The sequence below is a fragment of the Mandrillus leucophaeus genome, unplaced genomic scaffold (assembly GCF_000951045.1).
Source record: "Mandrillus leucophaeus isolate KB7577 unplaced genomic scaffold, Mleu.le_1.0 Scaffold55, whole genome shotgun sequence".
NCBI classification, from domain to species: domain Eukaryota; kingdom Metazoa; phylum Chordata; class Mammalia; order Primates; family Cercopithecidae; genus Mandrillus; species Mandrillus leucophaeus.
Window position 1 is genome coordinate 2,628,602 of NW_012105919.1, and position 26,188 is coordinate 2,654,789.

Consider the following 26,188-nt stretch of genomic DNA (forward strand, 5'->3'; position numbering starts at 1 on the left):
GGTCGGCTCTGTGGCCCTGAGCCCCTAGCTCTGCCCTCCGTCCGCTCGCAGCCCAGTATCCTGCTGCCATGTTGCGTGCTGCCGCCCGCTTCGGGCCCCGCCTGGGCCTCCGCTTCTTGTCAGCCGCCGCCACCCAGGCCGTGCCTGCCCCCAACCAGCAGCCCGAGGTCTTCTGCAACAAGGTGAGCCCCCCGGCCCGGGTCGCGCTTTGTTCTCCGGCCCAAGTTCCCGCAGGCCCCGCGCCGCCGTGGGCCTCAGTGTACCCATGTGGGGCTCGAGGGACTTGCAGAGGCTGAGCTGGAAGCACATCTGCCCCTTCCTCTCCTGCAAGCATTTTAGCCCCTTCGCCGCCTCTGACAGTGCCCGTCCCGTTTCCCCTGACTTGGGCCCCCGCTCCGTCTTCGCCCAGCCTCGGTCTGTTTTCCAGCGCCAACTCTCGGGATTCCGTTCCCCCCACGGTCCTTGGCTTTCGGGTCTCCGCGGGGTCCCCACCCTCAACCACTTAGAAGACGCGGCCAAGTCCCTCTTTGCGGGAACTTTTCTGTCTTTTCCTTAGTCATCCCCTTTACCCCCTGACTCATGCCCTCATCCAAGGAGTTCAAAAGGAAAAACCAGGAAAGAGGTGATTTGCAGCCAGCGTTCTCCAGTTCGCCAAGGGCGAGGCCACGCCAGTGGGCGCTCGACTGCTTCCATCGCTGGGAGTGGGGAATCCTGGAGGACCTTAGGCCCCAGGGCGCCGACTCCAAGGGGTGTCCGCGACTTGCAACGCCGGCTTCGACCAAACCAAGGAGGAGCTTTCCAGGATAAAACCGATTCCCGTGGTCCATTTATTGATTGCTCAATCAGTAATACTTTGGAATATTTTTTATTTTGATCTTTGAGTTTGGGCAAAGTTCTAGACTTCACAGAGGCTGAAACTGGTAATGAAAGAGTTTGTTTTGTTTGTGCCAGTGCATGTTGGCTGCTTTCTCTGACTTAAGTTTCTCCTATAAATGGTAAGGGGCTCAGAGGGTGAGGTTCACACAGGTCCTCATCAACCGGTCACTTCATAGTTAATCACAGCTCCTGTCCTCTCTGCACAGCCTTTGTGCCTGGCACTGTTCTAAGGGTCTACCTGTTTTGCAATTTAAGGTAATTCTTACAACAGCCTCAGTAGGTAGGGACTATAATTCTCCATTTTATAGATGAAGAGACTGAGTCACAGAGAGGTTTAGTGACTCACCTGAAGACCAAAGTCAGTGGCATAGTTGGGGTTCACAGCTGAACTTCCAGGAGTAAGCCCCTGACCAGAACATTCCATGGTATGTTGTGACTCTGGGTGGGAACAAAGGGAACACCGATCCTCTGGGACTGTTGCTGATTTGGGATGCTGTAGAGCTGACTCCTAGCCAGCTGCTTTCAACAGCACACCTGCTGGTCTGGCCCTGAGTGTGGCTGCAAATCTGGATATAGGTGATGGGTAAAGCCACGTGCGTGTGATTTTAGGGGATGTTACAAAAGTCATTTGCAAGGGAATTTTTAAAAAGATAAAATAAAATGTCTTTTGTATAACACAAGCTAAAAAGGCAGCAGCTGTGGCTCCCTTGGCAGCCTGTGCAACTGAGGAGTTCATGCTTGGAAGACTTGAGCATCAAAAGATCTAGCAGAGGCCAGGAGCAGTAGCTCATGCCTGTAAATCCCAGCATTTTGGGGTGATCCCTTGAGCCTAGGACTTCGAGACGAGCCTGGGCAACAGCAAGACCCTGTCTCTAGTCTCTACTAAAAAAGTAAATTAGTCAGGTATGGTGGCACATGCCTATAGTCCCAGCTATATGGCAGGCTGAGGTGGGAGGATCCCTTGAGCCTAGGAGTTCGAGGCTGCAGTGAGCTATGATTGGGCCACTACACTTAGTCTGAGCAACAGAGCAAGACCCTGTCTCATAAACGTCCTCAAGGAACAGCCATCACACTAGGAACCCTTGTGGCCACAGGATCTGATTAACATCTTTATCCTTCATCACATGCAGGTGAGGCAGCTGGGTCCAGAGGTGCACCCAGGCCTGTGGGTAACACTTCCTGTTCTCCAGATTTACTCTGTGGGTGTAGGCTGGAGGAGTGGAGCCAATTCCCATGGTTGCTTTTCTTTATCAGACTTTTTGAGATCATTAAAGTAACACATGCCCACTGTATAAAATTGCAGAGGACTGACAACTCTCTGGACACAGTCGGCCAAGGTGGTTCATGCCTGTGATCCCAGCGCTTTGGGATGCCAAAGTGGGAAGATCGCTTGAGGTTAGATGTAAGGCTGCAGTGAGCTATGATTGTGCCAGTGCACTCCAGCCTGGGCAATGGAGCAAGAACCCATCTCTTAAAAAAATAATAAGTAAATAAACCTCTCTGGATACCCCATTGTACTCCCTCCAAGAGCACTGTGAACAGGTGGGTGTGTCTCTTGTAGACATTTTTTCATTTACAAGTGCCTGCAGCGAGAGAGAGAGAGAATGCAAGCACACCAGAATTTTTTTTTTTTTTAAAACATAAATGAGATGCAACCACTTACATTCTGAAGCTCCCCGTCTCACTGAACAATGTGCCTGGGTTATCATTCTGAATACGTTCAGATCTTATTTAACCCTTTCCAAGGACTACAGAGCATTCCACTTTGGCGGCACCATGCTGGAACTGGCCCTCTTAGAGCCCCCTGGGCTGTTTGCTGTGTGGCCTTGATGCCGACTCAGCAGGAGAGAGGGATGTTGTGTACAACAGTGGACTCTGCACCTCAGCTGCCTCATCTGTAAAATGGGGTAAAATGGCTGGGTGCAGTGGCTCACACCTGTAATCCCAGAACTTTGGGAGGCTGAGGCGGGTGGATCACGAGGTCGGGAGTTCGAGACTAGCCTGGCCAATGTAGTGAAACCCTGTCTCTATTAAAAATACAAAAATTAACAGCGAGACTCCGTCTCAAAAAAAAAAAAAAAAACAAATATTAGCCAGGCATGGTGGCGCACCTGTAATCCCAGCTACTTGGGAGGCTGAGGCAGGAGCATCACTTGAACTTGGGAGGCAGAGGTTGCAGTGAGCCGAGATCATACTACTGCACTCCAGCCTGAGTGACAGAGCGAGACTCCGTCTCAAAAACAAAAGAGGATAAAATTCCATCTGCGTCACCGAGTTGCTGGGAGGACCAAATGGGGTGAGGCTTCATGGCCGCTGGTGCCTCCATATTGATTGCAGCCTTAAGCAGGAACTGGGATAATAGTGACGCTGTGAACTTGCAGTATCTTGGTGATCAAACTCCATTTGATATGGATGCTGTTATATTTGCAATTTGTTTCCTGAAGGGGTGAGCTAGGTTGTGGTAAAGTAGAATGGGAGTTTGGGGTGAATTAAAACTTGCATCTTTATTCTTACTCTCTCTATTTTTGTTTTTGTTTTGAGACAGGGTCTCTCACTGTTGCCCAGGCTGGAGTATAGTGATGCTCACTGCAGCCTCAACCTCTCAGGCTCAGTCAACAAGTTACCCTCCTACTTCAGCCTCCCAAGTAGCTGAGACTACAGGCATACCCTACCACACCTGATAATTTTTGTATTTTTCATTTTATTTTATTTTATTTTATTTTATTTATTTGAGATGGACTCTTGCTCTGTTGCCCGCGCTGGAGTGCAGTGGTGTGATCTTGGCTCACTGCAACCTCCACCTCCTGGGTTCAAGTGATTCTCCTGCTTCAGCCTCCTGAGTAGCTGGGATTACAGGTGCCCACCACCATGCCTGGGTAATTTTTTTGTGTTCTTAGTAGAGATGGGGTTTCACCGTGTTGGCCAGGCTGGCTGGTCTTGAACTCCTGACCTCAGGTGATCCACCTGCCTTGGCCTCCCAAAGTGCTGGGATTAAGGCGTGAGCCACTGTGGCCAGCCTAATTTTTGTATTTTTTATAGAGATGGGGTTTCGCCATGTTGCCCAGGCTGGGTATTGAACGCCTAGGCTCAAGCAGTCTTCCCTCCTTGGCCTCCCAAAGTGCTGGGATGACAGGCATGAAGCACTGAATTAAAGAGAGAACTGACAGAAAGGCAATTAAGGATGGATTTCCCAAGGCTAGGTGTGGTGGCTCACAGCTGTAATCCCAGCACTTTTGGAGGCCAAGGTGGGAAGATTGCTTAACCCCAGGAGTTCGAGACCAGCCTGGGCAACATAGCAAAACCCCATCGCTACAAAAACTTTAAAAAATTAGCTGGACGTGGTGGTGAGCGCCAGTAGTCCCAGCTACTTGGGAGGCTGAGGCAGGAGGATTGCTTGAGCCAAGCAGTTTGAGGCTTCAGTGAGCTTTGATCTTGTCACTGCAGTCCGTCCTGGGCAACCCTGCAAGTCTACATAGGCACCGTGCAGAAATGTTCATTGCAACTTCTTTTATGTCAGTAAAAGCTTAGGAAATAAGCCAGCTTGAGCTCCATTGGGAAATAGATGAACACCTATGTTACAGTTATAGTAGGGAATAATCCTCTGCACGTAGCAGTTACAAATCATTGGCTGGACCTGTACAAATAATGTATCTCAAAAAGAATATGTCAAGGAGGAAAAATGTCCAGTACTCTACACCATATGAAACCATGAAAACTGTATAAAACAAAATTTTATATTGCGTGTAGATAGACAGATCTCCATAAAAAATATATAAGAATGTGCTGGAAGGAAAATTCTCCTTGGTGTGAGGATGGTTACTGCCTGAGTGGGCAAGACAGGATAGGGAACAGGCAGGACAGGATAAGGGTAGTAATGAACAGGGACTCTGGCTTCATTTAAATGTTTGATTTCTTTAAAAATTGAGCAGGCACAGTGGCTCACGCCTGTAATCTCAGCACTTTGAGAGGCTGAGGCCGGCAGATTGCTTGAGCACAGGAGTTCGAGACCAGCTTGGCCAACGTGGTGAAACCCCGTCTCTGCTAAAAATACAAAAATTAGCTAGGCATGGTGGCCCACAGTTGTAATCCCAGCTACTCGGGAGGCTAAGGCGTGAGAATCACTTGAACCCGGGAAGCAGAGGTTGCAGTGAGCCGAGAGAGAGTGAGGCCTAGCAACAGAGTGAGACTCCATCTCAAAAAAAAAACAACAAAAAGAAATAGATTTAGGCAGGCTGGGTGTGGTGGCTCATGCCTGTAATGCCAGCACTTTGGGAGGCCAAGGCGGGTGGATCACCTCAGGTCAGGAGTTCGAGACTAGCCTGACCAATATGATGAAACCCTGTCTCTACAAAAAATACAAAAATTAGCCAGCATAATCCTAGCTACCCCGGAGGCTGAGACAGGAGAAATGCTTGAACCCGGGAGGCAGAGATTGTGGTAAGCTAAGATCACACCATTGCACTCCAGCCTGGGAAACGAGTGAAACTCCATCTCAAAAAGAGAAAAAAAAGAAATAGATTTAGGCAGCACAGAGAGTCTGGGGGTGTCACTGGGCACCACCTTGGTTACTTCTGCTTCTAATAACATGTTTTTTTTTTTAGATGGAGCCTTGCTCTGTCGAGCAGGCTGGAGTGCAGTGATGCGATCTCGGCTCACTGCAAGCTCCGCCTGCTGGGTTCACGCCATTCTCCTGCCTCAGCCTCCTGAGTAGCTGGGACTATAGGCGTCTGCCACCACACCTGGCTAATTTTTTTGTATTTTTAGTAGAGACAGAGTTTCATCATGTTAGCCAGGATGGTCTCGATCTCCTGACCTCGTGATCCGCCCGCCTCAGCCTCCCAAAGTGGTGGGATTATAGGCATGAGCTACCACGCCCGGCCCATGTTTTTAATCAGAGAACACAAATGGGCATTCAGTACTTCCTGCCTGCCCAGAATCTGTAGGACACACTTGAGTTTCAGGTGATGGGGCTATAATAATGTTTGTGTTCCTGAGGTCAAGTTGAGTTGAGAATGTACATGTTGTGGACATGGGTATGTATCCCCTGCTCCAGTAATCATGATTATTCATCACCTATTTTCTTTTTTTTTTTTTTTTTTTTTTGTTGGAGACGGAGTCTCGCTCTGTTGCCCAGGCTGGAGTGCAGTGATGCGATCTCGGCTCACTGCAAGCTCCGCCTGCTGGGTTCACGCCATTCTCCTGCCTCAGCCTCCTGAGTAGCTGGGACTACAGGCGCCTGCCACCACGCCCGGCTAATTTTTTTGTATTTTTAGTAGAGACTGGGTTTCACCGTGTTCGCCAGGATGGTCTTGATCTCCTGACCTCGTGATCCACCTGCCTCGGCCTCCCAAAGTGCTGGGATTACAGGCGTGAGCCACCGCACCCGGCCTCATCACCTATTTTCTATCAGGCCCTCTACTGAGGACTTCTACCTGCATTTCACCCTTCATCCTTCCTGCAACTCTATAAGCCATATGTCTTATATGCTGTCCCATCTTGCAGGTGAGGAAACTGAGGCTCAGGGAGGTCAAGTTCACATTAAGTATAACTAAGGGCATGCTGTGTGAAGGTTGGGCAGGGCAGAATTTGAAGCCCACTTTCAAACTTAAAACTTAGTGTGAACTTGACCTCACTAACTGATGATCAGACCATAAGAATGTATTAATAAACATTTAAGGGACAATTGAACAGAATTTTAAAATCAGGGGGAGCCATGTTTGTATTGTTCACTTTTGCATTCCTGGCACCTAGCACCTTGGCATAGGATCACTGTTGGGTAAATATTTATTCAATAATGAGTGGTTGCCATTTATGAAACCATGTATACAGTTTTGTGCTCCAGAAGTGAGGTAAAGGGTTGCTTAATGGGAACCCAGTATTTCTACTCAAAAGTGCCTTATTGCAAAGTATTTGGTAGTTTAAAAGAGTGGGAATATGGGGACGCATAGGGAGTGGTGAAATTGGCCCAGGGACAGTCCATTGCAGCAAGATAGAGGTTGCCAAACTGTAAGCAGAACGACAAGTTGAAACCGCGCCTGTCTGGCAAACAGTCCAGAGTAGAATTGAACCTCCCATCTTTGAAGTGGTGAAAAAAGGCCCTGGGGTGGAGGAGTGGGGCGGAGGGCCAGCGTCGGTTAGTCTTTGTTCGGAAGTGTCACGAGCAAGCCTGGGGAGATGGCTGCCCCTCACCTTGATCCCGAACTAACCTGGGGTTCTGGATGATGTGTAGGGAAGAGGAAATGTATGTGGCATTCCATGTTTGTCTTGGACTTTACTCCCTGGGATCTTGTAATACAAGCAATGGCATCTGCTTTCCATCAGACTTAATTACCTAACCGCAGATTAGCAAGTGAAAGAGCACATGCCATTGGATCCCAGGCTGCAAAACCCCGCCATTAGCTTGTACACTCTGGGAAAATAAGGTGTTCCAGGGACGGGGATTTCCTAGGTAACATGCCCAGTTCTTTCATGCTTCAAAGCTTGAACTGAAATCTTCCTAGAATGTGTCCTACCTCCTTAAATCAGAACTAATGAACACAGTTTAGCCTTTCATTGGAGACCCTGGGCATATGATAACCACCCGTTGTCTTGAGGTCTGGGGGTGGTGGCCGGAATTTCATTCTCTCCTGGCCTTGGTCTGGCCTCCACCCCCAAGGTCCAGCTGTCCTGCTCTGGGTACTGACCCTGACCCAACTTCTGAGCCCCTCGGCCACCACCATCACCACTAAGTCTTTGCCTGGCATGGAGAACAAGATATCGAAGGTGAAGAGGGATCCTGTTACCCTCTAACTCAGTAGTTCTGATTTCTACACAGTAATCTGCCCCACGTTTGCAAAAACGCATGGGAAAGGATTCGCCACAGCTGTTGCTGGAATGATGATCACTTGCCCTAAAAGTGCATTTGTAGGAAATCGTTAAATAAACCATGGCCTGACCGTGTTGAGGAATGCTGTGTGGCTTAACATGAGGCAGAGCTGCCTGTGGAATAATGTCCAAGAGAAACTAACTGAGAAAAACGAGTTAGCAAATAGCTAGTCTATTACCCCCACTTAGAAAGGACATGGCAGTGTCCCGGTTCCCCGGTCTCCTGGGTCCTCCCAGCACCAAGTGCAGATCCTGGCACACAGTGGGTGGAACTGCAAGCCCCCCCCCGCCCCCTCTCCCCTCACCTACACCCTGCAGCCATATCAGCCCATTCTGTTCCTCCTGTCCCCAGGCTCTTGCTAGCAGTCACCCTTCAGGTCCCCTCTTAGCGCACCGTCTGACCCCTCAGCTGGCCAAGCCTCCTTCCACTTCTCACTTGCTTGGTTTTGCTTGTTTACCGCGCCCTCTCCTCACCAGGACTTCAGCTCCCAGAAGCCAGGACTTGGCTGTTGGACTTCCAGTGCTGGAGTGGCCAGGGCTGTCAGTGAAAGCTTATGGAATGCGTGGGTGAATGAATCCCAACTTTTACAAAACAAAGTGAGACGTATGTATTAAAATATGTAGGAATTAGAGTATTTTGATAGAAAATCTTTATGTTTTGCCAACAGTCTAGATTGAAAGTGTCAACTCCAGACATCACTCTGCTTCTAGAAACTATAAAGAGGAAGTGGGAGCTAGGACACCCCCACCCCGCCCAAGAGTGTTATGTGTGTTATGTAAGTCGAGCTTCGGGTTTTGGGTCAGGAGGTTATAAAGCATCCACCCCGCCCAAGAGTGTACGGGTTAAGTGCATTATGTAAGTCGAGTTTTGGGTTTCGGGTCAGGAGGTTATAAAGCATTTGGCCCAGAGTCTGCCCTGGTGTTTATTCAGGAGAGCTGCTCCTCACTTGAAGCAAAACTTTGGCAGAGACTCAGTGTGAGAACAGTTCCTACCCAGTCCCCCACCGGGGAGGGAGGCCACTGAGTCTGGCCCTAGGAGAAGGGAAATGGGAAATGTAAACCAGAGGATGTGTCCAAGGTCCTACTCGGCAGACCCAGGTTTATCTTATCAGTGGAGAAGGGAGAGTGGGTTGTTGAAAGTGCAGCCTGATTCAAGGGTGAAGGGTGACTGAGAACATTCTGGGCTTTGAAAGGCAAACATGCCGGGGAGTGGTCTTTCCAGGATCCTAATCTAAATCAGAGGGGCCAGCCCAGCGAGGAAGGGGTGGGGCTGGTGGGGCTTTAGCCAGACTGGCCCACCTCTCCCCTTCTTACTTCCTGATCTTTGCAAAATAGAGTTTAAAATCCAGGACAATTTAGTAAGCTTTGGTGCAGGGAACAACATAAAGAGTATAGACCTGGCCCTCGCTCCTAAGAATATTTAGGCTATGACAGCTGCAAGATCTGGAACACTGCAGGACCCCCTGCAGGCAAGGTCCTAGCTTAGGAACTGTACACCCATTCATGCATTTAACCTTCACATCCGGCCGCCGGAAGTATTCGGTGAGGCATCTGGGAAGTGAAGGAATTTGCGCAGGGTCAAATCTGTGAGGGATGGAGCCAGAATTCAAACCCAGGCCGGGCACGGTGGCTCACAGCTGTAATCCCAGCACTTTGGGGGTCCGAGACAGGAGGATCACTTGAGCATTTAGGACCAGCCTGGCCAACATGGTGAAAGCCCATCTCTACAAAAAGTACAAAAAAATCCCGCCTTTATTTAAGAAAAAAAAAAATTCAAACCCAGATCTGTTTGGCTTTGAGTTGGTGCTTTTTACAACATGCAGAATTAAAAAAAAAAAAAATTTTTTTTTGAGACTCTGTTGTCCAGGCTGGAGTACAGTGGTGCCATCTTGGCTCACTGCAACCTCCATCTCCCAGGTTCAAGCCGTTCTCCTGCCTCAGCCTCTCTAGTAGCTGGGATTACAGGCAAGTGACACCATGCCCAGCTAATTTTTGTATTTTTAGTAGAGACGGGGTTTCACCATGTTGTCCAGGCTGGTCTCGAACTCCTGACCTTAAATGATCCACCTGCCTTGGCCTCCCAAAGTGCTAGGATTACAGGGATGAGCCATTGTGCCTGGCTCAGAATCAAAATTTGAAATCAACCTGTGTTGAATCAGTAAGTAAACCATAAAGATGGAGATTCGGGAATCAGAATTCCAGTCTCCTTGAAGGCAGACCTGGACTGTGGCTGGAGGTTGAATTTGGAAGAACTGAGGAAAGAACATAGGCCTTGGAGTCCCAAAGACCTGCCTTCAAATCCTGGCTCTGCCTTTGCTGCTGTGTGACCTAGAGCCAAGTGGCTGGACTCTGCTGTGCCCAGCATCCTCTGCTGTGAAGTGGAGAGGATGAAGTTCACCTCCTAGGTTTGCTATGAGGTTTAAGTGGAACAATCCAAGTATACAGAACCGCTGGTGCGGGGCTACTGCTTGAGGAGTAGCTAGTGAATGTTAGCTGTGTCCATGACACGCAGAGGGCCAAGTGGACTTCCTCCCTCGGTAGGGGAGGAAGGAGAAGCTTGGGGACAGTACAAGGCCAACCAGACCTACTTCCACCCAGCCCAGCCTGGTGCTTCTCTGTACTCTCCTAATCCTGCTGACCCAAGTACTTTGCTGTGAGGCAGTTGCGTGTGAGGCGTGAACCCTGAGCCTATGCTGCAGGGGAAGAAAAGAAGGACACTCACCCAACAGCTGCAGGCTGCCTGCCCGCCCCCCACGCCCGTGAGCCCCCTTCTTCCAGCAGGCAGCCCCGGGAACTCCCTTCTCCTCCACGGGCACCCAGAGGAGGAGCTGACTCTCAGTCGGGGAGCGAACAGGGCCTGCTGCCCAGGCACGGCATAGTTCAACTCGAACTTAGGTCTGGCAGTCTCCTGACTTTGAACCTGAGCTCTTTATTGCCACGCCTGTCCCCACACTGGAAACGACCCAGCCTTCCTGTGGAAAGAAGGAAGGGTGCCATTTCCCTAAAGATTAATGATTGACCAACTAATATGAAACCACACAAGCATGCCTCCAGAACCCCGGTTAATGTTTACCCGTGTTCTTCTCCGGTGCCAGAGCCTTTCCTGTGGGTGCGCAACTGCGGATTCCACCATAGAGATTTTGCGGAACAAATTTAGCCTGGGAAGGTGATTCCTGCTAGACCCTTACCTGAGCGACTCCTTCCTGGGGCACTCTGTTACCACCCTGCCATCGTCACGGCATTGGGCATTTACTCCATGCTTGGCACAGAGACTTCAGACCCTCACACGGCTTTATAAAGGGGGATCTAGGGTGATTCCCACCCTACAGATGAGGAAACAAAGACACAGGGGTGAGGTCCTTGTTCCATGTGACAAAATCAGAAGCAAAAGAGCCCATATTCAGCCAGGTGCGGTGGCTCATGCCTGTAATCCCAGCACTTTGGGAGGCCGAGGCTGGTGGGTCGCCTGAGGTCAGGAGTTCGAGACCAGCCTGGTCAACATTGTGAAACTCCGTCTCTACTAGAAATAAAAAAATTAGCCGGGCATGGTAGCAGGCACCTGTAATCCCAGCTACTCAGGAGGCTGAGGCAGGAGAATCACTTGAACCTGAGAGGCAGAGGTTGCAGTGAGCCGGGATCGCGCCACTGCACTCCAGCCTAGGGGACAACGCCAGACTTTGTCTTTAAAAAAAAAAAAAAAAAAAAAAAAAAAAAAAGCCCCTTACACCTGTAATCCCAGCACTTTGGGAGGCCAAGACAGGCAGATCACGAGGTCAGGAGATTGAGACCATCCTGGCTAACACGGTGAAACCCCGTCTCTACTAAAAATACAGAAAAATTATCCGGGCGTGGTGGCAGGCACCTGTAATCCCAGCTACTCGGGAGGCTGAGGCAGGAGAGTGGTGTGAACCTGGGAGGCATAGCTTGCCGTTAGCTGAGATTGGGCCGCCACTGCACTCCAGCCTGGGTGACAGTGCGAGACTCCATTTCAGGAAAAAAATTTAAAAGCCCATATTTGTCCAGATTCTTTTTTTTAAGAGTCTTTTTCTGTCACCCAGGCTGGGGTGCAGTGGTGCAATCACGGCTCACTGCAGCCTCAACCTCCCAGGCTCAAGTGGTCCTCCCACCTCAGCCTCCTGAGTAGCTGGGACTATAGGCATGCAACCATGCCTGGCTAATTTTCCATTTTTTGCGGAGAGAGGGTCTCACTATGTTACCCATGTTGTTTTCGAACTCCTGAGCTCAAGCAATCCTCCTGCCTTGGCCTCCCAAAGTGTTGGGATTACAGGCATGAGCCACTGCGCCCAGCCACCCAGATTCTTGTCTTGAACCTCTGCTCCTTTTTGTGTTTTCTTTTTTGAGACAGGGTCTTGCTCTGTCACCCAGGCTGGAGGCAGTGGTGTGATCATGGCTCACTGCAGCCTCAACCTCCCAGCCTCAAGCAAGTGATCCTTCCATCTCAGCCTCCTAAGTAGCTGGGACTACAGGCGCATGCTACCACAATTGGCTAATTTTTCATTTTTTGTGGAGATGGAGGTCTCACTATGTTACTCAGGTTGGTCTCAAATTCCTGAGCTCAAGCAATTCTCACACCTTGGCCTCCAAAAGTGCTGGGACTACAGGTATGAGCCCCTGTGCCAGGCCAAATGTCTGCTTTTGACCAATGAGCCTGGCCACCCCTCCCCAGCCCTGTTGTGAGCCTCGCTCCAGGCTTTGCTTGGCAGCTCGGTATTCTTTATGGTCCGAGACTCTGGCCCAGAGTGACCATGGATGTCTCACTGGAGTTCTAGGCCAGGGCCAGAACATGCAGGGATGCTGGGGCCAAAGGGTCCCCCAAGGAAGGCAGGCAGAGAGGCAGATGTCTTTGCCTTCATGTCACCTGTAGCCTTTGCCCCAACACTGGTAAGGTGACCATGGACTCTGCCAGGATACTTGTTTACCACGCCCGAAGGGGACAGCTTTCTGGGAGATGTCTGCACTCCCCAAGGCCATCCCCCAGTGCCTGGAAAGCAGAGGGTGAACTCTGGCACTTTATTTATGTATTTATTTTTATTTTTGTTTTTTGAGACAGAGTTTCACTCTTGTTGCCGAGGCTGGAGTGCAATGGTGTGATCTTGGCTCACTGCAACCTCCACCTCCCAGGTTCACGCGATTCTCCTACCTCAGCCTCCCGAGTAGCTGGGACTACAGGCACCTGCCACCACGCCTGGATAATTTTTTGTGTTTTTAGTAGAGATGGGATTTCACCGGGTTGGCCAGACTCGTCTCAAACTCCGGACCTAAGGTGATCCACCCACCCCAGCCTCCCAAAGTGCTGGGATTATAGACATTAGCACCGTGCACAGCCTTGTATTTTAACAGGTGACTAGGTAATAGGTAAAGACCCTTCCTCTGAGCAAATGGAGGGGCTTTAGCTCTCTGACACTGGCCTCATGAGGAAGGCAGTCTTTCCCCCAGATGTAGCTTGGTTGGGTGATGGCCTGGTCTGAATTACATTATAGAGGCAGAACTGAGGGTGTCTTGGGACCTGCCCTCCTCCCTGACCCTGTTTTTTATCACTTCCTTTCTGGTTCACCAGTAACTCTGGCCACCTTTGCTTTTTCTCAAATCTACCAGACTTATTCCTGCCCTGGGGCCTTTGCACTTGTTATGCCACAGCCTGGACTGCTGGTCCTCCGGCTCTTCCTGTGACCCCTCCTTTTCATCATTCAGGACTCGGTCAAATGTCTGCTCCTCAGGGCGGCCTGCCCCTACCACCACTGCTGGAGTTCTCTACCCCCCACCTTAGTCACCTTCTCTGGATCCTGTTCTTCCCTTTGCCTTCATCTGTACAGTCTGAGGTGGTCTTCTGTGTTTGATTGCCTCTTTATTTTCTGGGCACCATGAGAGCATGGTCTTTGTTAGCTTTTGGCTCTACTGTGTCCTCAGCCCTAGAACTGTGTCTGGCCCATCGCAGGTGTTCATTAAGTATTTGCTGAGTGAGTGAAAGAATAATCTAAGGCTGGGCGTGGTGACTCACTCCTGCTATCCCAGGACCTTGGGAGGCTGAGGAGGGAGTATCACTTGAGTCCAGCCTGGGGAACATAGAGGGACCTCGTCTCTACAAGAAATACAAAAATTAGCCAGGCATAGTGGCATGTGCCTCTGATCCCAGCTACTCAGGAGGCTGAGGCAAGAGGATCGCTTGAGCTTGGGAGGAAGAGGCTACAGGGAGCCGTGATCGCACCACTGTACTCCAGCCTGGGCAACAGAGTGAGACCCTGTCTCAAAAAAAAAAAAAAAAAAACCAATAAAAAGAATAATCTAATTTAGTTCTCACAATGAATTTGTGTGGGAGTGAAGGTATTTGCAAATTGTTTGCCATTCCTTCTAGGAAGAAGGGGAGGCTCTCTCCTCAACCTGGGTCTCTGGACTGAGCCTGTGACTCACTTTGACCAACCGAATTTGGTGGCAGAAAGGAGGCCAGGTGACTTCTGAAGCTAGATCTTAGGAAGCTGTTCAGCTTCCACCTGGGTCTCTAGGAACACTGTCTCAGGGGAAGCCAGCTGCCATGTGGGAAGTTGGACTAGCTTGAGCCAGCCATGCTGTCAGGAAGCCCAAGCAGCCACGTGGTGCCAGAGCAGTGAGTGCAGAAGCCATCTTGCACATCCAGCCTCAGAGTTGGATAACTATGGCCCCAGCTGCCCTCACACTGTAGCCACACAAGGGAACTCTAACCAGATGAGCCCAACCAGGGGACCCTACTGTGGGAGATAAGAAATCACTTTAAGCCACCAAGTTTTAGGGTGCTGTGTTACACAGCAATGGATAACTAGAACAAGTAGGAACATTCTCTTCATTTTTTCAAAGAAACCAAGGCACCGAAAAGTCAAATGACTCCAAATCACTTGGCGGAGTGGGCATTCTGGCCTAGACTGTCTGCAAGGCCTGTGCTTTTCATTTCTAGGCTACACCACTCTGAAATTAATTCATATTTGCTGCTTCTTGTTTTGTTTTTTGTTTTACCCTTACAATGCTGGTAGTCAGTATTAGGTTGAGAGCTGGTCCTGAGAACTTCTTTCCTTCTCACTGCAGATCTTCATAAACAATGAATGGCACAATGCCGTCAGCAGGAAAACATTCCCCACAGTCAATCCGTCCACTGGAGAGGTCATCTGCCAGGTAGCTGAAGGGGACAAGGTGAGAACTGGTGACTTACCTTGGGGGAGGGATGGATTCGTTTTCTATTTTGTATGTTTTTGTGTGCTGAAAGCTTCACTATTTATGTGTATTACTTTCACAAGTAACAGACACCAATGAAAAATTCCAAGAAAAATTCCAAGTAAATTAATCAATAGAAACTTCCCTGCAGACAACGGTGTTGATTCACTTAGTGCAGAACTACAGACTTGAAAGTGAATTTGGCAAATATCTAATACAGTGTCTCCTTTCCAGACCTGGAAGTTGAAGGTCAGAGATGGAAACCTTGTTGGGTAGAATTAGGGTCTCCTAAGATCTAGCTCCTGTGGAGGTTTGAATTATATAGACTGTAGGAACCAATAGAAACTGATAATATTATGTTTACAATTTTTAAATTAGACTCTTAGTAAAAATATTTTGTGTTTTTGGCCGGGCACGGTGGCTCAGGCCTGTAATCCCAGCACTTTGGGAGGCTGAGGTGGGAGGATCACTTGAGCCCAGCAATTTGAGACCAGCCCGGGGAACCATAGATACCATCTCTAAAGTAAACAAAGAAACAAATAAATAATTTAAAAATAAGAAAATACAGGCCGGGCGCGGTGGCTCACACCTGTCCCAGCATTTTGGGAGGCTGAGGCGGGTGGATCATGAGGTCAGGAGTTTGAGACCAGCCTGACCAACATGGTGAAACCCTGTCTCTACTAAAAATATAAAAATTAGCTGGGCGCAGTGGCGTCTGCCTGTAATGCCAGCTACTCAGGAGGCTGAGGTAGGCGAATCGCTTGAACCCGGGAGGCGGAGGTTGCAGTGAGCCGAAATTGTGCCACTACACTCTAGCCTGGGTGACAGAGCGAGACTTCATCTCAAAAAAAAAAAAAAGAAAGAAAATACAGAAATTGTCCGGATTCTCATTCCCACCAGGACTTCATGAAAGGAGGGGAAGGTTGTGTTATTCAACCCCGTTGCTGAAGTCTGGTGCTGGTCAGGGCTCTGCCTGGCTAGGAGCATTGTTTACGGGGCAGGTTTTCTATGCAGCGATGTGCTGATGACCCTCTGGATGTGTTTGTATTCGGAGTTGGTTGTTACTGAGAAGGCCTGAGTTTTCCAGGAAGGCTTGAGTTTTCCTGTGTTTTCCAGGAAGATGTGGACAAGGCAGTGAAGGCCGCCCGGGCCGCCTTCCAGCTGGGCTCACCTTGGCGTCGCATGGACGCATCACACAGGGGCCGGCTGCTGAACCGGCTGGCTGATCTGATCGAGCGGGACCGGACCTACCTGGCGGTGAGTCCTCAGCCCTTCTCCCCCTCAGATCACACATGGCAAATGCGCTCACAGCATCCTGTGAACAGCCAGGAACCAAGCATCCTGTGAACAGCCAGGGGCCACACATCGGACATGGGACTGATGGGAGTGGCGTAGGATGGACACCTTTCGGGGGCACCTCTGCACTAACCAGAGGAGGCTTTCAGTGTCTCCTTTGTTTTTTTGTTTTGTTTTGCTTTTTTGAGACAGAGTCTCGCTCTGTCTCCTAGGCTGGAGTGCAGTGGCGACATCTTGGCTCACTGCAACCTCCACCTCCTGGGTTCAAGTGATTCTTCTGCCTCAGCCTCCAAAGTAGCTGGGATTACAGGCACAAGACACCACGCCCAGCTAATTTGTGTATTTTTAGTAGAGACAGGGTTTCACCATGTTGGCCAGGCTGGTCTCCAACTCCTGGGCTCAAGTGATCCACCTGCCTCAGCCTCCCAAAGTGCTGGGATTACAGGCGTGAACCACTACACCCGGCCTTAGTGTCTCCTTTGATGTGGTGGGTTTGGCTAAGCAAGAAGGATCTGGGGGAGGGAAGAAGAGCTGTGTCAGGGAGGCCTTCCCAGGAGAGAGACCCCTGGGAATGGACACCTCTCCCTGGGCTCCTCCATGATGGGCATTCTCCCTGGCTGCAAGAAGAGAAGAAACCAGGAGGCAATCTCCTCCCAGCCACAATTGATTCTGCACACAGAAGCCAGAGCGAACCTTCCAGAAGGCAGATTATACGTGGCACTTTGCTCTTATGCCCTGCATGGCATGCGGTGTCCTTAGGATAAAACCCTCAACATGGTCTGTAAGACCCAGCCTTCAACATGGCGAGATCCTGTCTCTACAAAAAGTTAAAAAACTAGCTGGGTATGGTGGCATATGCCTGTAGTCCTAGCTACTTGGGAGGCTGAGGCAGGAGGATTGCTTGAGCCCAGGAGTTCTAGGCTGCAGTGAGCTGTGGTAGCACCATTGCACTTTAGCCTGGGCAACAGAGTGAGATCCTGTCTCAAAGAAAAAAAAAAATGGGCCCAGCGCGGTGGCTCAAGCCTGTAATCCCAGCACTTTGGGAGGCCAAGATGGGTGGATCACGAGGTCAGGGGATCGAGACCATCCTGGCTAACACGGTGAAACCCCGTCTCTACTAAAAAATACAAAAAACTAGCCGGGTGAGGTGGCGGGTGACTGTAGTCCCAGCTACTCGGGAGGCTGAGGCAGGAGATTGGCGTGGACCGGGGAGGCGGAGCTTGCAGTGAGCCGAGATCCGGCCACTGCACTCCAGCCTGGGCGACAGAGCGAGACTCCATCTCAAAAAGAAAAAAAAAATGACCCAACCTGTTCTAGTTCCATCATCTGAGTCATGCTGCACTGCAGTCCTCATATTCCCATGTGCTCCCGAGCCTGGGCTGCCTTGCTTGATGGCTAAGCCTCTTTGAGCATCAGCACTTGCACCTGCCTGGGATGCTCTTTGCCCTGCTGCCATCCGTACCATCCCCTTTGCCCAGTTGCCCCTACATATCATTCAGGTTCTAGCCTAAAGGGCTCATCTCTAGCTGATATTTCTGGACAGGGCTGGGCAACCTGGCTCCCTGCTTTCTACTTTTTAGCACTCTTTTTTTCTTTTTTTTCGAGATGGAGTCTCACTCTTCACCCAGGCTGGAGTGCAGTGGCACAATCTCGGCTCACTGCAACCTCTACCTGCGGAGTTCAAGCAATTCTCCTGCCTCAGCCTCCCAGTAGCTGGGATTACAGGTGTGCACCACCATGCCCAGCTAATTTTGTATTTTCGATAAAGTCAGGATTTCACTGTGTTGGCCAGGCTGGTCTTGAACACCTGACCTCAGGTGATTGACCCACCTTGGCCTCCCAAAGTGCTGGGATTATAGGTGCGAGTCACTGTGTCCGTCCTTTAGCACTCTTAACACATGTGACTGAGGACTTGTGTCATTATGCACAGTCTCTTTGCTCTGTGAGCTCCACTCTGGTCTCTATCTCAGCACCGGGATATGGCAGAGAGCAGAAGCTAAAAGAGTGTGTTATGTGAAATCACTGAGTGAGAAGTCAGTGCCTCATCCTGCCTGGCCCCCTTCCTCCTCCCTGCCTTTGGAGAGACTATGGCAATAGTTCAGAGATGCCAGTGACATTTGGCAGCACAAAGGGGACTCTCACCCTGGACTTGCACCAGCCCTTCTCAGTCCCAGCCTTGGCTCCCTCTGTCAGCCCTTTATTTTCCTCTCATTCCTGCACTCACGTCTCTGCTGACCTTGTTTTCTTCTCAGGCCTTGGAGACTCTGGACAATGGCAAACCCTATGTCACCTCCTACCTGGTGGATTTGGACATGGTCCTCAAATGTCTCCGGTACGGGCTCAGCTTTCCTATTCTTTGTTCTGGCAGGGGAAAAGGGGAGGCAACATTGTTAGGAGGTAAAAATTAAATTACAAAAATCCAAAAGGGGCAGGGTGCGGTATCTCATGCCTATAATCCCGGCACTTTGGGAGGCTGAGCCAGGCGGATTACATGAGGTCAAGAGTTTGAGACCAGCCTGGCCAACATGATGAAACCCCATCTCTACTAAAAATACAAAAATTAGCTGGGCATGGTGGTGCACACCTGTAATACCAGCTACTCAGGAGGCTGAGGTAGAAGAATCTCTTGATCCCTGGAAGTGGAGGTCACAGTGAGCCAAGATCATGCCACTGCACACCAGCCTAGGTGACAGAGTGAGACTGTGTCTCAAAAACAAAAACCAAAATGGAAAACAAATAAATTACAAAAATCCAAAAGGATCACAGCTGTGAGAGAAGCCTACTCTATTTAGACTCCAGCTCGTGGGAAAATCCTTCAATATCACAAATTGTGACTTAGTCATAAATGCTTTCTTTTGTTCTTGAGTCACTTTTGGTACTTTCTCTGATACTTGGAACTTGTCCATTTTATTGAGGTTATCTAATTTGTTGGTGTACAATTGTTCGCAGTATTCTTATAATCCTTTTTATCTCTGTAAGATGTTGTAGTGATGTCTCCATTTTCAGTTTTACTTATTTGGGTCTTCTCTCTGTTTCTTAGCCTAGCTACAGGTTTGCCCATTTTGTGAATGTTTTCAAAGAACCAAACTTTTGGTTTTGTTGATTTTATTGTTTTTCTATTCAAGAAAATACTCTCTTTTGTCTATCTCTGTTTCAGTATTTATTGTTTCCTTCCTTTTACTAGCTCTGGGTTTAGTTTAATCAAAAATGTTTTATTGATTGATTATTATTTTTTTTGAGACGGAGTCTCGCTCTGTCGCCCAGGCTGGAGTGCAGTGGCACAATCTCGGCTTACTGAAACTTCCGCCTCCCGGGTTCAAGCGATTCTCTGCCTCAGCCTCCGGAGGTGCTGGGATTACAGGAGCCTGCCACCACGCCCAGCTAATTTTTTGTATTTTTCATAGACACGGGGGTTTCACCACCTTGGCCAGGCTGGTCTCGAGCTCCTGACCTCATGATCTGCTCACCTTGGCCTCCCAAAGTGCTGGGAATACAGGTGTAAGCCACCGTGCCTGGCAATACCCTGTTTCTTAAAAAAAAGAAAGAAGGTCGGGGATGGTGACTCACACCTGTAATCCCAGCACTTTGGGAGGCCGAGGTGGTTGGATCATGAGGTCAGGAGTTCGAAACCAGCCTGGCCAAGGTGGTGAAGCCCCGTCTCTACTAAAAATACAAAAAATTAGCCAGGCATGGTGGCGGGCACCTATAATCCCAGCTACTCGGGAGGCTGAGGTAGAGAATCTCTTGAACCCATGAGGCGGAGTTTGCAAAGGTTTCAGTGAGCCGAGATCGCACCACTGCACTCCAGCCTAGGTGAAAGAGCGAGACTCCTTCTCAAAAAAAAAAAAAAAAAGAAGAGGAAAGAAAAAAATTCTAATTCCTGGACATGAGCCCCAGCGAGTGGGATTGAGTATATTGGAAGTAGACTCTTGGGATCTGGATTTTTTTACAAGAACCCCAGGTGATTCTGAGGCTTAGGGGTTAGCTACCTAGAGTAGATTATCATGACCTTAGCAGTCACTTGTCTTTCTCTGAATAAGCCAAAAGCAAGGGCAGTTATCAGAAAGACTCAGCTGGACCAGTTTGAGTCTTCTCTTTCTGCCAGGGTTTGCAGGGATCCCTGACAATCATTGATTAGATCTTGAATGTTTCTTTTTTTAAAGGTATTATGCCGGCTGGGCTGATAAGTACCACGGGAAAACCATTCCCATTGACGGAGACTTCTTCAGCTACACCCGCCATGAACCTGTGGGGGTGTGCGGGCAGATCATTCCGGTGAGTCCAGCCTCCCTGGAGTTTCTTCAGGGTGCCCTGAGATTTGGCAGTCTTCCAGGCTCTTTGCAGAGGTTCTGGGGGTGGCGTTGGAAGGCAACCTGGGTGGCAGGTAAGAAGATGGGCTCTGACAAAGCCAATCCGGTTTGAGTCTGAGCCCTGCCACTCGTGAATTCTGTAACCTTGGGCAAGTCACTTATCCCCCAAGCCTCAGTTTCCCCATCTGAAAAGTGGAAATGAACATAGTGCCTGTCTTAGGGAGGTAATTAGGGCTTAGCATGGTGTCATGGATGTAAAAGCACAAATAAGTATGAGTCTCTGTCATCCTCATGCACCACCTGCCTTGTCCTTCCATCTTAAAACCATGATGGACGGAGTTAGGGGAGGATACACAGGGTGCAGAGAACTCAGTGCTGCTTCTGTCCTCTGGGGGTGCCACCTTCCGCTACCCAGTGTAGTTCTCTGAGGAAGCTTGGATTTCGAGGGCTGCTGCTGTTTGTTGCAGTGGAATTTCCCGCTCCTGATGCAAGCATGGAAGCTGGGCCCAGCCTTGGCGACTGGAAACGTGGTTGTGATGAAGGTAGCTGAGCAGACGCCCCTCACTGCCCTCTATGTGGCCAACCTGATCAAGGAGGTACGTGGCTTGTCCCGGTCTTAACCTCTAAATGCCCTTGTTGAGGCTTGTTCTAAAGAGTGCTGAGGAGGGTCTCAGGGGTCCCTAAACAGGGAGGTGTGTTTTTGGAGCCCTCATCATCATGTGAACCAGAGTGGCTCCCTCTTACCTCTTTTCCACATTGGACTTCACTGCAAGATCCCCTTTGAAGAATTAAAAATATTGCTCCAGGCCAGGCTTGGTGGCTCACACTTGTAATCCCAGCACTTTGGGAGGCCAAGGCAGAGGATTGCTTGAGCCCAGGAGTTTGAGACCAGCCTGGGCAACATAGCAAGACCCAGTCTCTACAAAAAATTAAAAATCAGCTGGGTGTGGTAGCATGCACCTGTAGTCCCAACTACTTGGGAGGTTAAGGCAGGAGGATCACTTGAGCCCAGGAGTTTGAGGCTGCAGTGAGCTGTGATCACACCACTGCACTCCAGCCTGGGTGCCAGAGAGAGACTCTGTCTCAAAAAACAAGCAAAAACCCACTATTGTTCTAAGTGAATGCTGTCAGGGGAGGGGCAAAGACACAGGGAACCCCAGCGAACAGGCTCCTTCTCCGTCCCATTTAGAATTCCCATGTAGTGCCCCATAAAACTAGCTTCTGCCCATGTGTGTCCCTTGGCAGACTGTCCCACCCTCTCTGAGAAAGGATGTGTCTTCCCCTGGCCGAGCCTTTTGGAACAGGAGGGTGACTCCCAATGTCCCCTGGCTGTTTGCTCACAGGCCGGCTTTCCCCCTGGTGTGGTCAACATTGTTCCTGGATTTGGCCCCACAGCTGGGGCCGCCATCGCCTCCCATGAGGATGTGGACAAAGTGGCATTCACAGGCTCCACTGAGGTAAGGTGACCCTGACCTCAAGCTTGCAACCTCCTTGGCCCAAGCTCCCCCTGTCCTCAGTGGACAACATGCTCAAGGTGAGCTCCTGGGTGTCAAGTGGAGGCCTCTTCCTCCAGGACTTGCCTGTGCAGAGCTCAGGCGAGGACCCTGTAGGTGCCAGGAGGGGTGGGCAGGGTTGAGCCCTTTGTGGTCTGGTTGCCACACTAGCTGCCCTTGGGAGGGGCCGGTGTCCCATGTGGACTAAGGAGGCCAGGCCTGGCCAGGCTCCACATAGCGCAGAGCTGACCGCTTGCCCCAAATCAAAGCACCTTGGCTAGGTCAGACTCCTTGACCAGGACTGTCATTGTGGTTAAAAATTAGCCTCGTGTGGTGGTGTGTGCATGTGGCTCCAGCTACTCGGAAGGCCAAGGCAGGAGGGTTGGTCGAGGCTGCAGTGAGCTGAGATCACGCCACTGCACTCCAGCCTGGGTGACAGAGCGAGACCCTGTCCAAAAGAAAAAAAAAAGTGAATGTCTATTTGGTGAAATTCTCTAGGTCTCTCTTGGTCCAGTTGCTCGCTCAAGCTGTGGGGACCTCTGTTCTGTGTCTACAGAGTACTGGGCTCTTTCTCCCTGCACTGAGAGCTCATTCCTGTCTCTCTGTCCCCACAGATTGGCCGCCTCATCCAGGTTGCTGCCGGGAGCAGCAATCTCAAGAGAGTGACCTTGGAGCTGGGGGGAAAGAGCCCCAACATCATCATGTCAGATGCCGACAGTGAGTTTCCAGCTGGAGGAGGCCTGGCCTTAAAGGCAGCCCTGGCCGCCTGTGTTGTGGGTCCAGCCGATCCTGTCGCCCCCACTGCCCAGTGGTGTTGGTTGCTGTCCCTCGGGCCTCAGGATAAGACACCAGCGGCCTCGGGATAAGACGCCAGCGCAAGGCCCGCGTGGCCTGGCCTTGGCCTGTCCCCAGCCTATCCCTGGCTGCTCCCTGCAGCATCAGGCTAGGCCACGCCCCTGCTATCTGACTCATCCACTCGCCGCAATCACGCCCTTTGTCCTGGTGGGCAGTGGGCTCCCAGATCGCCCCTCTTCTCCCTCTGTCTGTCTCTGGCACTCAGCAGGCATCATCCCTGACAGTGGTGGGAACAGGCTTCGTTGGGCAGGCGGCCACAGGGGCCAGGGTCCTCCTCCTCTTCTCACTGTCGCCTTTCTGTCCCCTGACCACTTCCTGCAGTGGACTGGGCCGTGGAGCAGGCCCACTTCGCCCTGTTCTTCAACCAGGGCCAATGCTGCTGTGCTGGCTCCCGGACCTTCGTGCAGGAGGACATCTATGACGAGTTTGTGGAGCGGAGCGTTGCCCGGGCCAAGTCTCGGGTGGTCGGGAACCCCTTTGACAGCAAGACCGAGCAGGGGCCGCAGGTGAGCCAGGCAGTGCAGCAGGGTCTGGGTGTCCAGAGCCAGCATGAGAAGCAGAGAGGGCATCAGGTTCAGATTGGTTGGGACTGGGTTCAGGTCTCAGCTCTGCCACACAGCAGCTGTGTGCCCTTGGGAAGCTATGTTCCCTCCCTCAGCCTCCATTTCCCCATCCCAAGCCCTGCCCTGCCTCATTCATGGGGTGGCTATGATGTGGAAATTAATCCTGGGAAGCACTTTGTAAATTGCATATATGTAACAAATACCAGGAGTGTCTGCAAAAGGGAGTGTGTGTTTCCAAGACCTTGGTCATCAGTAGAAATGTATCCACCAGAAGATACACAGCCCTGCAAACCTTGGTGTCTGAGAGTCATGATATGACTAGTGTAGGGACCTTATTTCACTTCATGTTTTGAGCTGTTTGATTTTATTTATTTATTTATTTATTTACCTATTTATATTTTAGAGACAAGGTCTCTCTTTGTTGCCCAGGCTAGAGTGTAGTGGTGCAATCATACCTCACCTCAGCCTTGAACTCCTGAGCTCAAGCAGGCTCAAGAACCACCGCGCCTGGCCTGGATTTTACTTTTGAGCAGTTGTAGGTTTACAGCAAAATTGAGCTGAACATACGAGGGTGCCCACATGTTCCTTTGCACCTCTCTGGTCGCCCAGTTTCCCCTTTATTCACGTCCTGCACGAGCGTGGTTCATCTGTTAGTACCAATGAGCCAATACTGGTACTTTATTATTAAGTCTGTAGAGTACATTCGGGGTCACTTTTTTTTCTTTTTTTTGGAGACAGAGTCTTGTTCTGTCGCCCAGGCTACAGTGCAGTGGCGCGATCTTGGCTCATGCCTCCTGGGTTCAAGCAATTCTTGTGCCTCAGCCTCCTGAGTAGCTGGGACTACAGGTGCGCACCACCACGCCTGGCTAATTTTTTGTATTTTAGTAGAGACAGGGTTTCACCATTGTCCAGGCTGGTCTCGAACTCCTGACCTCAGGCAATCTGCCCTCAGGCTCCCAGCCTCGGGGTCATTTTTTTGTGTTGTACTTACTATGGGCCTAGACAAATGTATCATAATATGTATAATACCATCATTCTAGTATCATACAAATAGATTTGTGCCCTGAAACCCACTGTCCTCCACCTATTCCCTCTCTTCCTCCCCTGAGCCCTGGCAGGCAACCACTGATTTTTTTAAATTTTATTTTATTTTATTTTATTTTATTTTTGAAACAGAGTCTCGCTCTGTCACCAGGCTGGAGTGCAGTGGCGAGATCTCAGCTCACTGCAACCTCTACCTCCTGGGTTCAAGTGATTCTCCTGCCCCAGCCTCCTGAGTAGCTGGGACTTACAGGTGCATGCCACCTTGCCCAGGTAATTTTTGTATTTTTAGTAGAGACGGGGTTTCACTGTGTTGGCCAGGATGGTCTCAATCTCCTGACCTCGTGATCCACCCACCTCGGCCTCCCAAAGTGCTGGGATTACAGGCATGAGCCATTGTGCCTGGCCGATCCTTTTATTGTCTCTCTAGTTTTGCCTTTTCCAGATTGTCTTACACGAATCATACAGTAGGCAGCCTTCTCAGACTGGCTTTTTTCTTTTAGCAATTTGCATTTCTGGTTCTTCATTGGGGAGCCACAGCCATGTCTGAGGATGGACTGGCCTTGCCATGGGACAGGGTTATGTGCCCAACATTCCCCTCTGTGATTTTTTTTTTAGAGACAGGGTCTTGTTCTGTTGCCCAGGCTGGCATGCAGTGGTGTGATCATGGCTCACCGTAGCCTCAACCTCCTGGCCTCAAGTGATCCTCCTGCTTCAGCCTCCCAAGTATCTGGGACTACAGGCACACGTCACGACACCTGGCTGATATTCATATTTTTTGTAGAGACGAGGTCTTGCTATGTTACCAAGGCTGATCTTGAATTGCTGGGCTCAAGCGATCCTCCCACCTCAGCCTCCCAAAGTCCTGGGATTGCAGGTGTGAGCCACCGTGCCTGGCCTCTAACATCTCTATCTTTCATAGCTTTATTGAGATGTAATTCATGTAGTGTGAAATGTACCATTTTAGTGTACGATTCAGTGATTTTTAGTATATTTACAACATTGTGCAACTATCACCACTAATTCTACAATATTGTCATCACTTCCCCAAAATATCCTGTACCCATTAGCAGTCACTCCCCATTCCTCCCCCAACCAGGCCCAGGCAACCACCAATCTATGTTCTGCCTATAGATTGATCTATTGTGGACGTTTTATACACATGGAATCCTACACTACATGGTTCTTTGTGTCTGGCTTCTTCCATGTAGCATGTTTTCAAGGTTCATCCATGTTGTAACAAGAATGTAACAGAACATAAAAGGCCAAGTTATATTCCGTTGTGTGGATAGACAACATTTTGATTTTTCCATTCATCTGCTGACAGACACTTGGTTGTTTCCACCTTTTGGTTACTGTGAATAGTGCAGCTAGGAACACTAACATTTCTTTCTTTCTTTTGAGACAGTCTCACTCTGTCACCCAGGCTGAAGTGCAGTGGCACCATCTCGGCTCACTACAACCTCCGCCTCATTCAAGCAATTCTCCTGTCTCAGCCTCCTGAGCAGGTGGGACTACAGGTGCACGCCATCACGCCCTGCTAATTTCTGTATTTTTAGTAGAGACAGAGTTTCATCAAGATGGTCAGGCTGGTCTTGAACTCCTGACCTCAGGTGATCCACCTACCTCAGCCTCCCAAAGTGCTAAAATTGCAGGTGTGAGCCACCGCACCTGTCCTAACATTTCTTTT

General features: G+C 50.0%; 1 protein-coding gene across 1 annotated transcript in view; it reads left to right on the plus strand.

Moving 5' to 3' along the window:
- The window catches only part of ALDH2 (aldehyde dehydrogenase 2 family (mitochondrial)), a 45,521-nt gene continuing 19,333 nt past the window's right edge, over positions 1-26,188 (plus strand). Inside the window, exons 1-9 of the mRNA XM_011997886.1 lie at positions 1-182; positions 14,815-14,919; positions 16,057-16,197; positions 18,489-18,568; positions 20,400-20,511; positions 21,014-21,142; positions 21,890-22,003; positions 22,654-22,756; positions 23,216-23,400. Of these exons, the coding sequence (XP_011853276.1) occupies positions 69-182; positions 14,815-14,919; positions 16,057-16,197; positions 18,489-18,568; positions 20,400-20,511; positions 21,014-21,142; positions 21,890-22,003; positions 22,654-22,756; positions 23,216-23,400 (1,083 nt within the window). The 5' untranslated portion in view covers positions 1-68. The remainder of the gene's footprint in view (positions 183-14,814; positions 14,920-16,056; positions 16,198-18,488; positions 18,569-20,399; positions 20,512-21,013; positions 21,143-21,889; positions 22,004-22,653; positions 22,757-23,215; positions 23,401-26,188) is intronic.